At 40.5% G+C, this 10,368-nt stretch overlaps 1 protein-coding gene across 3 annotated transcripts; it reads left to right on the top strand.

The window, feature by feature from the left end:
* The first annotated feature begins 862 nt into the window (after positions 1-862).
* Positions 863-9,760, top strand: cdc20 (cell division cycle 20 homolog). Of its 3 annotated transcripts, none has more exons than XM_061798347.1 (11): positions 863-1,008; positions 1,092-1,285; positions 3,103-3,245; positions 3,350-3,446; positions 4,609-4,734; positions 4,818-5,014; positions 5,393-5,487; positions 5,573-5,810; positions 6,307-6,432; positions 6,715-6,832; positions 9,344-9,760. In XM_061798347.1, exons 2-11 carry the CDS (start codon positions 1,111-1,113, stop codon positions 9,517-9,519), a joined length of 1,491 nt encoding a protein of 496 aa, XP_061654331.1. In that variant the 5' UTR covers positions 863-1,008; positions 1,092-1,110; the 3' UTR covers positions 9,520-9,760. The 3 variants fall into 3 exon arrangements, with proteins under 3 accessions (XP_061654331.1, XP_061654329.1, XP_061654330.1); XM_061798345.1 differs by having other exon boundaries at positions 1,092-1,297; XM_061798346.1 differs by having other exon boundaries at positions 874-1,008; positions 1,095-1,297.
* Positions 9,761-10,368: the final 608 nt, after the last annotated feature.

The following is a 10,368-nucleotide window of genomic DNA, read 5'->3' as shown; positions in this document are numbered from 1 at the left end:
GGATGGTGAACCACTGGTTAGCACATCTGCCTCACAGTTCTGAGGACCTGGATTCAAATCCGGCCTTGCCTGTGTGTTTGCATTAAAAATATTTTGAACAAAACACTTGTTTGTCATATACAGTATGTTAAAACTGTATGACCTAACAGTAGAATATTATTCCTGGCCCATTAATACCTATAATTTTAATTATTATTTTACAAAATCAAATGAGGCTAGGTGTCATGGTGGATGACTGGTTAGCACATCTACCTTACAGTTCTGAGGACCTGGGTTCAAATCCCAGCCCCGCCTGTGTGGAGTTTGCATGTTCTCTCTGTGCCTGCGTGAGTGTGAATGTGATTGTGAATGGTTGTTTGTTTCTATGTGCCCTGCGATTGGCTGCCAACCACTTTAGCGTGTACCCCGCCTCTCGCCCAGAGTCAGCTGGGATAGGCACCAGCATGCCCACGACCCTCGTGAAGTTTAAGTGGTATGGAAAATGAATGAATAAGTGAAATGAGGCTACAATTAAATATTGCTTGAGGGCTTGAGGTTACTGTCCCTTAATGCATGATGTGTTTATTATGGTGACTAGTTTTAATAATTATATTACATTATAAATTTTCACAATATAAATATGAATAAATTATATAATAATAATAATAAACTATATATATAATTACAACTGATAAATTAAATAAAACATCTGATTTATATCAATTATTTAATAAAGTAAATAATTACAAAAATAAAATGTCTTATTACCGATGTTACTATTTCAAGGACTTTGAAACGTCGTAACGACACCACCTCCTGTGCGATAGACGGCGATATTTCCACCGTGGCCGGAAGTCCCCGCATCACATCCACCAATCACATTGGCGTATTCCCGACCGTTGTGTGACCAACCAATGGCGTGGCGTTCTAAGGGTTTTTAAATCCCCTAGCGTTTCTTCAAAAAATATTTGAAAGGTTGGTCAACTTCTCCTCCGCTTATTGGACTGCGCTTCACGTCGCACACACAGAGTGAGTAAACCTTGTTTATTTGTTGAATGAGGCAAAGTGAGTAGTTTTCTTCACTGTACGTCGTGCTTTTCTCCCAATCCTAGCAGAGCGAGATCCTTGACAATGGCCCAGTTCGGACTGGAGAACGACATCAGCAACACGCTAAAGCTGGACGTGCCCATCACCAATGCTCCGATTGCCCGCTGGCAAAGGAAAGCTAGCTCGTCCAACGCGGCCGCCGGCGGCTTGTCCCCGGGCAGGCCTGCCAACATCTCCCTGAACTCCTCCAAGACGCCCGGTAAGACGCCAGGTAAGGCACGGCCGCGGTCAGACGTAGGGAAGAAGATGAGTCATTTTATGCTCGTACTTTATAGGAGTGTTGGCCGCGTCGTCACAAAATGGTCACCTGTATGCGGCGGTTGGCAAAAAAGTCTGAAATCAGAACGTTTGGACAACCTTAAGTTAAATAATTGATCCATTTTCGAAGTAGTTGTCGATTAATTGACACCTCTAACCTAAAGCTTTAACCAAATATGCAAAATGTAAACCTCACTTATTGAGACGTCTCTCCTTCTGAACAGTTTACAATCAAGTGAATGATGAGATCAAGAGATTTGTAGGCTTTCAATAAAACTTTTGTGTAGGCCTATATTAAAAGTTGTCGATCAAATGCATCACCTCAGGTCAGGCCAGGTGGCTGGATTTGGGAGCCATTTGTCCATAATTGCTTATTGATAAGGAAAAACCCGGGTGCCGCTGTTGTAGAGATGTTTTGAAACATATTTGTGCATATTTGGCATCAAATGGCAAAAACTGAGTGATTTCTTTCTCAGCCACATTTTTATAGGAAGTATTCAAGGTTTTTGCCAACCAATTTCATGCACACAGTCACATCAGTCCTCTAGTGAACACTCCTATAGCATAGGGGGTCCTCGGTTAACGATGCATGTACGTAACTGCGCTGGCAATGTAACGTACAGTACTTTATGATTTGGAACTCTCCATAGTCTACCAGCTCTTGCGTCTGGATCACAACCTCACAGTGTTGCATGTCAGCTGTTTCTGAATGTGACCACATATTTTTATGCCATTGCGCAAAACTAGTTTATTGCGTGCCGCTTGTATCCTGGAAACCATGTTTGTCTGGACCGTCGTTCACCGAACACCCCCTACCCTCCATATTAAATAGTGTAAAGGATGCATTCTAGTTTGGGTTCATATGGGGCAGGTTGCTTTGAAAGCGGACCCAAGGCGTAATGAACCTGGAGCACCTTCGGTTCACATATTGCATGTTAAATCTTGAAACCAAATTGAGACCACTTACTGAGGTGGTCTTTTGAATAAGGTTAGACAAGTGTGTTGTGGGCAAATTATCCAATTCACTTAATCACAGGGGTGTCAAACTCATTTTTGTCACGGGCCACATCGTAGTTACGACTTCCCTCAGAGGGCCGCTAAAACTGTGAACCCATATAAATGAAAGATTACTTCCTATACTGTAATTACATACAGTATACACAACAGTGAATAGACAGTTTTGAAATCAGGAGCCTATAAAGACATGTTTTTCAACTGTTACATTTATTTTCAAAGGGAATTAGTAACAAAAAAAATGCTTGCAAATATTTCAATGGTATTACACCAGAAGACAATGAGAAAATTTGATTTGCTTTCGCGGGCCACATAAAATGATGTGGCGGGTCGGATCTGGCTCCCGGGCCACGAGTTTGACACCTGTGGCTTAATTGGTGTGAAACTTGTTCACTATAAATTATGCATCTTTGGTGATTTATCTATGCCAGCAATGTATAGTGACCGGCAGAACAATTACTATTCCACTCGATAGAAGTATCTACAATTAAACTGTGTATCTACCTTTTGCCGTTCATGGCGCCGAGTAGTACCTTTGGGTTCTAAACATGCCCATATTTCACATTGGGCAGTATGGACAGTATCATTTAAGTATTCATACTTTTTGTGACATTTTATATTTGGTGTGCTGTGAGATTTTTCTAATGTAAAATGTGCCTTGGTTCAATAAAGAAAACACTTTCTATCCATCCTTACTTTTGCAACTGATAAGCAGTGTGGTGACTGTTTGCTTTTTTTATTTAGGGCGACGGAAAGTGACTCCATCAAAGACGCTGCAGGGGGACCGCTTCATTCCCGTTCGGAATGAAAAACAAATGGAAGTGGCGAGTTTCTTGCTCTCCAAAGAGAATCAGCCCAAGGAAGACAACGTTTCAGCGGTTTCATTGGTGAGCGATTTGAAATGATCACTGAAGCTATGCTACAGTATAATGCACTCTGCATACAAGCATGAGTCCAACAATTTCTGTAATCCTCTGGTATTTTGTTAAAGGAACAGCAGAAGTCGTGGTCCGTCACGCTGAATGGCTGCAACCTAGAAGAGGCCCGCATTCTGCAGTTTAGTGGAAAACCAACAGTTAACCCAGATGGTAACGCCACCACTCTGCTTTATCGTGCAAATGAAACCAAGGCTGGTTTTATGTTGCACGGTTCAAGTGACACAATTGTGATGCGCATCAAGAAGTAAAAATTGCATGGATTCTCATATTAAGATGTGGATTAAAATCAAATGCGTATTAGATATGCGTCAGTGGGAGTGCAGCGCAAGACGCAAGATACCACTGCGTATAATATCCAGTGTAGGGCAGCAACGAATTACATGTAACAAAGTTACATAATTTACTTACAAAATGTATATAATTGTAATGTATTATTACTGCGAGAAAATGTGTAATCAAATAACAATTCTAGAAGTAAACATTTTTATACAGTTTTGGTTACACTTTAAAAAAAAAAAAAGAGAAATCGCCGCAAAAGCCCGGATTAATGAAATAGTTTTTTCCATATAGATTTACCCACTGGTCATCTGCCATATTAGTCTCAGATAAGATTTTTTTTCAAATGTGACTCAGAGCGCCACTTTATGGTATTATTAGGTTATCTGAGATTTTTCGAAAAGGGTTGGCCCAGTTTAGACTCTAATGTATAGTTAAACTTTGGAAGACAAAACATTTCTTTAGATTTCATGTTTTGTTATTTGTGTAAAGACTGTTCTATGCTTTTAATCCACTTTTTTTAGAGGATTCATCCAAGGGGTCATTTAAAATGTAGAAAAATAGTCTAAATTATCAATTAATTAGTTACATTAATTTTGGAAAGTAATTGAAATAGTTCCACTACTGACATTTTCAAAAGGGTAACTTGTAATTGTAACAAACTACATTTCCAAATTAATCTCAACACTGACACCACAATTGCAGTTAAAGATGACACCAAACTAACACTCACTGTTCCAATAACATTTTTGATACTTGAGTTTTTGTAGCCGAATCCGGCAAGAAATTTGGCAGAGGTAGCCGTCTGATAATTCTGTTTACCATTGCTGTCTTGTGGATTTTTCTTTTTTTATAAGCATGTAATTTGTGTTTCTGTGCACATGGGCTGTTTTGTGTTTTGTCACAGACATATGGTTTAGTGTGTCACTTGAAATGGACATGGAAATAAAATTCTGACTCCGGGGGGGGGGGGGGTTTAAACTCAAACCAGGACCAGAAGTGTAAATCTAGCCCAATAATTGTCTTTTTTTTCCAGGCCAACACAACTCTATGAAGTCTCTCTACAGTCACACAATAACACCCATGTCCATCAAAAAGACACGATACATATCTTCAACCGCCGACAGAATTTTGGATGCACCTGAGATTCGGAATGATTTTTGTAAGTTTTGCCTCGCCGGTGGCATTCCAAAGTTCTATTGTGGTGTACGATGCTGACCACTCCCCCACCCTCCTCACCCCCAGATTTGAATCTGATGGACTGGAACAGCCGCAACATTCTAGCGGTGGCTCTTCAAAACAGCGTGTACCTGTGGGACGCCACTCACGGAAACATCATCCACCTCATGACTATGGAGAACGATGCAGACTACATCAGCTCACTGTCCTGGACCAAGGAGGGCAGCTACCTGTCTGTTGGTACCAGTGACTGCGCAGTCCAAGTTGGTTTAAAAAGTTTATTTTTTATTTTTTTGGTTCTGCTTCTGTAGTTCAACGTAAATCGCTCCTGTTTGGTACTCCTTGAACGCTGGCAGCTAGAGCCATTCCACACACAGATCTAATTTCTGAATATTACTCCGCGGCGGGCTTATATGCGAAAGGAGGGGAGAGCGGGAACAGTGCCATTTTTTTTGTTGGTGGAATTTAAATTCGTGGGTCTTTTTTTTTTTTTTTTTTAAATTTAATTTATTTTTTTTTTTTTTTGGTGTGGTGAAAATTTAAAATTGGATTTTATTGTAGGGTGGTGGAAAATGTAGGCATAATGGGATCCCTCCCGCACCAGTTACTTGCTCTGTAATAAGTGTGGTCTGTTTTTGTAGTTGTGGGATGTGGAACAAGAGAAATGTCTCCGCAGTATGACCAGCCACTCTGCACGAGTCTGCAGCTTGAGTTGGAATAGCCACATCCTTTCCAGGTGATTTTAATTTCTGTTTTGAACCCAAAGTCTTGCTTTCCCCCCTTACTCACCACAAGCAATACTCTCCCCCTGCCCGCCTCAGTGGCAGCAGGTCGGGTCAGATCCACCACCACGATGTGAGGGTGGCGGAGCACCACATCTTCACCTTGCAGGGCCACTCGCAGGAGGTGTGCGGGCTGAAGTGGTCGCTGGACGGCCGCTACCTGGCCAGCGGCGGCAACGACAACCTGGTATGCGTCTGGCCCAGCGTGGCTCAGCGGGGCCGTGGGGACGCCAACCAGGCGCTGCACACCCTCAGTCTCCACAAGGGTGCAGTCAAGGTGGGCAGCAGTTAGTTCTTCTATTAGTTTGACATTGGAAATAAGTGTTTTGTATGACGGATTATTGGGGCCACTCGGGAAAACTACCAGATTAGTTATTTTAGCACAGTAGTCTTTTATTTTAGACGAAAGGTCGAATATGTTTTTAAGCGGATAAAATAGATTTCAAATCTGGGTGGGGGTGGTGGGGTTTATACAGTGGACCCCTGCATACTCGTGGTTCAGCATCTGCGGATTCACCTATTCAGTTTAAAATATTTTTTTAAATCTGACTTTATTCTCATATTTGACACTTTACCCTAGTACAATTTACCTAGAAAATGTACCACTATTTCCAAATATTTATTATAACTTTTGTGAATATAACTTCAATCTTGCAAAATGTGTTTCCCCCCCCCCCCCCCCCCCTCAAGTATACAAGGTTATTCTTTTATGACTGCAGTCTGTATTAAACGATTTCCCCCTCAAATGATGACTTGTGCATTTGTGGTCGTAGGCTTTGGCCTGGTGTCCTTGGCAATCGGGCATCCTGGCTTCGGGCGGCGGCACCACGGACTGTCACATCCGTGTCTGGAACGTCAACAGCGGCTCCTGCCTCAGCTCGCTCAACACGCAGTCCCAGGTAATCACAAAATTCATTCAACAAAACAGAATTTCAAGCATTCATGCTGAATTTTATCTTTGGCCCAAATATTCACCACCCCCGCCCCCTTTATTTAGTTTTTTTTATATATTGTGCATGGTTATACAAAGCGAAGGGATTCTTGTAAAAAGTTCGGCACTGGGGGGGTCACTGGATCCAAAAAGTTTGAGAAACCCCTGTGCTCAAGGACACATTGTAATAGTATCGTCCATTCATGCTTCACTTGTTGACCCAATTTCTTGACATTCGACCAATTTTTAGGTGTCTGCACTAGCATTTGCTCCGAATTACAAGGAACTGATCTCCGCACACGGCTTTGCAAACCATAACTTGGTCATCTGGAAGTACCCGTCCATGGCAAAAGTCTCAGAGCTCAACGGTAAGCATATCTTCCAATGCCCCATCTCACGAGTTTTTGGAATCATGAGCTTGGTCGATTTTTGAAAATATTTATTTTTGATTATTATTGTGAGCAAAAAATTTGACTTAGTTTTTTTTTTTTTTTTTTTTTTTTTTTCCCCCTCCCCTTACCAAGTTGCCTATTCTTCCCACCCGAGTGTGCAGTTTGGCAGATGGTGGGCCAAGTGTGCTTGTTTCAAAGTGTTTATTGTCACTCCAGACCTATCCAGCCATCCATTTTCTGAGCCGCTTCTCCTCACTAGGGTCGCGGGCGTGCTGGAGCCTATCCCAGCTGTCATCGGGCAGGAGGCGGGGTACACCCTGAACTGGTTGCCAGCCAATTCACTCCAGACCTAGTTTACTGTAAAACTAAAACATACAGCCAAGGAAACAAAATATTAGTTTCTTCATTTCTAATGTCTGATACAACAAAAGTACATTTGGCTGGACAAATATCATGATGATGACAAAAATAGCTGAGTTTAATTAACCCTCCTGTTATGTTCATTTGTCAGGGACATCAATGATGTTCCTGGGTCAATTTGACCGTTTAATTATACAAAAGATGTCCGAAACCCAAAAAGTTCCCAAAAAGAGTTATTTAATTAATAACTCCATTACTAACTATTCTATCAATATTTGTTATCGTGTTCCTTACCTCTCGCAGGTAATGGTTTAATTAGGATAATTCATTCGTTTTTCATTAAAAAAAATGTTTACATTTTTTTTTTGTTTCACCACTTTATTACTTTTGAAAGACCAACATATAAAACACAATAGTTTTACATAAAATTGAAACATATTTACATTTTGTTTGACAGACATGCACTGTTGGTGAACCAGAAATGAATAAAATAACAAGCAATAGCAATATAACAAGGTGTGTGTGTGTGTGTGTCTGTCTGTACGTCTACACAGCACACGAGTGACATGTCATCACACTTTGCTTTGTGCAAATTCATTTTGCACATTTCGCACAGGTAATGCTTGTCTTGACATCATCAGATGGCCTGCAGACATGGCTCCTCTTCCTTTCCCCCCCCCCAGCAGAAACTTAGAAAAAAGAGGACCATGATTACTTTACTATGTTGTCTTTTTGGGGATCCCAAGACACACACACACACACACACACACTTACCTCACTTTCTAGTGTACTAGGTGCAGTCCTCTCCTGGATCTCCCTCACTGTGGCTGCAGCGGCTGGGGTCCTTGGCAGGTGCTGCCTCCGTTGGATGGGTGGTGTCACAAGTGCCTTCCCCAGCTCATTGAGAAAGATGCGCCTCTTGTACAGCTTTGACACATTCCAGTCAGGAAAGATCTCAGTCCAGATGACAATTCTCAGAATTTAGCTCAAGATAGTCTTCATCTTCAGACACATCCTCCTCTATTTCACTGTCCTGATCAAAGATGACTTCCAGAGTCTTCTGGACTGTCATCCTTTTGCTTCTGTTGCTCATTTTGGAAAGGTCTGCCTGACAGAGTGTAATGTTGGTAGGACTCCCATGCAGAGAATCTTTGTTTTGCCCCTCCCCTGTTGAGTGTCCACTGAATGTGGGTGGAGAACATAAATGGTTCCCGTCAAAAGTCATCGCACCTGTGTGTGCGTGTGAGTGAGTGAGACTAAGTCTCACAGTTACAAAGAAAGAAATGGTCTGACATTTCTGACACCCTTTTACCTCCAGTTTGACTGGTGGGTCAAATTGATCCGAACAGTATCTGTGATATAAACATGCAGGGGGTGGTTGCAAATATGTGAGATGAACCATTTTCAATTTATTTTGATTGCACTAATTAAGGCAAGCAGAAGAAGTTTCATCCTGCAAAAATACTTTTAACTATTTTTCCTAGATCTTCAAACCTTAAAACTGGTCAATTTGACCCGTAACATAACAGGAGGGTTAAGGAGCTAATGTTTAGCTGTTTTCTTGAGTCCCACAAATCAGTGGGAATACAATTAAGATTAATCATGCCAAATAGAACAAAGTATAATAGAATCAGCTACATTTTTGTTTGTTGTATTCTTTAGGTAATATGCCCTTAGTGGTACGGTACCAGTCATTAAAATTAAGATATTGAAGAAAAAAAGTGGTCTGTTTTCCGTGACTGTAACATTGTCTTACAAAATGTTGCTAGCTTAATGCTAAAACATAATCCGAAATGCCATAGACGGCTAAAAAAAGCCTAGCATCGGTATCATGGTAGTTATAAACTTAAATTCTATTTGAACACAAACTGCAAGCACCTATAGACGGGGCATACAATACTTGGAGGCATGAATTCTTTATACGCTATGAAAAAAGGCTTATATAGTGCAACTTGGTTATGACTGTCTTCTCTGTACTTCCCCCTGGTGGCTAAATTCTAAATTGCACACCCCAGAAGCGCATCACAATGTCAATTGATTTAAAGCTTAAATGTTAACTACTTTGGATTGTTTGTTTTTATACAGTACAAAACCACAGTTCTTTATCACCCCCCACAATACTCTTAGGACACAGCGAGCGAGTCCTCAACATCGCCATGAGTCCGGACAGCTCCACGGTGGCTAGCCTGGCAGCGGACGAGACCATGCGACTGTGGAAGAGCTTCGAGGTGGACCCTAAGAAAAAACCCAAAGACAAGATGCCCCGATCTCTTGGCTCGGCCTTCACTCAGTCTATAAGATGACTTTTTGAGTCGTTTGGATTTGCAATCATTGTTTCTAGCCAGTCTTTTACTTTTTCTAATTGGGTGTTAAAGTGTGTTTGGTCACTTGCCTTTCATGCTGACCTTTTCACAGATTAATTTGAGTTATTTTCTCTTTTCACCATACATGACATGTTTTAATGTATTTGACAATTAGCTTCTTGGCATTGATGCTGTTTTGCATACAATATCTAACTTATGAATAAAGCTTTTTCCATTACAATTTTCCAGTGCTGATGTATAGCTGACTTGGACATATTACCAGTGGAAAAAATGCGATGGACTACCCACTCAGTATTTACATTAAGTCCTGTAATGTTTTTTGCACCCTAAAATTAATTGAAATGTACTTAAATTACTAACATCTTAACATTTACAAACACTATAAATAAATACTAAAACAAACCAATCAGAGATGTATTTTATTTCATAGAAAAGGTCAAATTGTGATTTTAATCTTAATGAATATTCTTGGAAGTGGAATTGATTCAAATCTGATTTTGTGGAGGGGGGGATCTGAACTGTCATTTGAGTCAAATTATGATTTTAATATAAAATTTTCTCCCCCCCTCAAATGACTTCTCATTTTGTCCTTATTTTCAAACTTCAATGATGAAGGCATTTTTCCTTAATGACTTATCTGAAATGTGCTTTTCTCATTTTCATGAGATTGCAACTTCAATCTCAAAATTTATCTCAAATGTATAACTTTTTTCAGAAAATGTGCTATATTCTCATTGCCACTTTTCTCCCTAAAATATAAACTACCCAAAATACCCTATCATTTAGAAAATTTGACAAATCACAAATGCACAATATTATGACTTTTGG

The sequence above is a fragment of the Phyllopteryx taeniolatus genome, chromosome 14 (genome assembly GCF_024500385.1).
Source record: "Phyllopteryx taeniolatus isolate TA_2022b chromosome 14, UOR_Ptae_1.2, whole genome shotgun sequence".
Lineage (NCBI taxonomy): Eukaryota > Metazoa > Chordata > Actinopteri > Syngnathiformes > Syngnathidae > Phyllopteryx > Phyllopteryx taeniolatus.
Note: the sequence above shows the minus strand (reverse complement) of the source record. Positions and strands in the feature narration are given on the sequence as shown.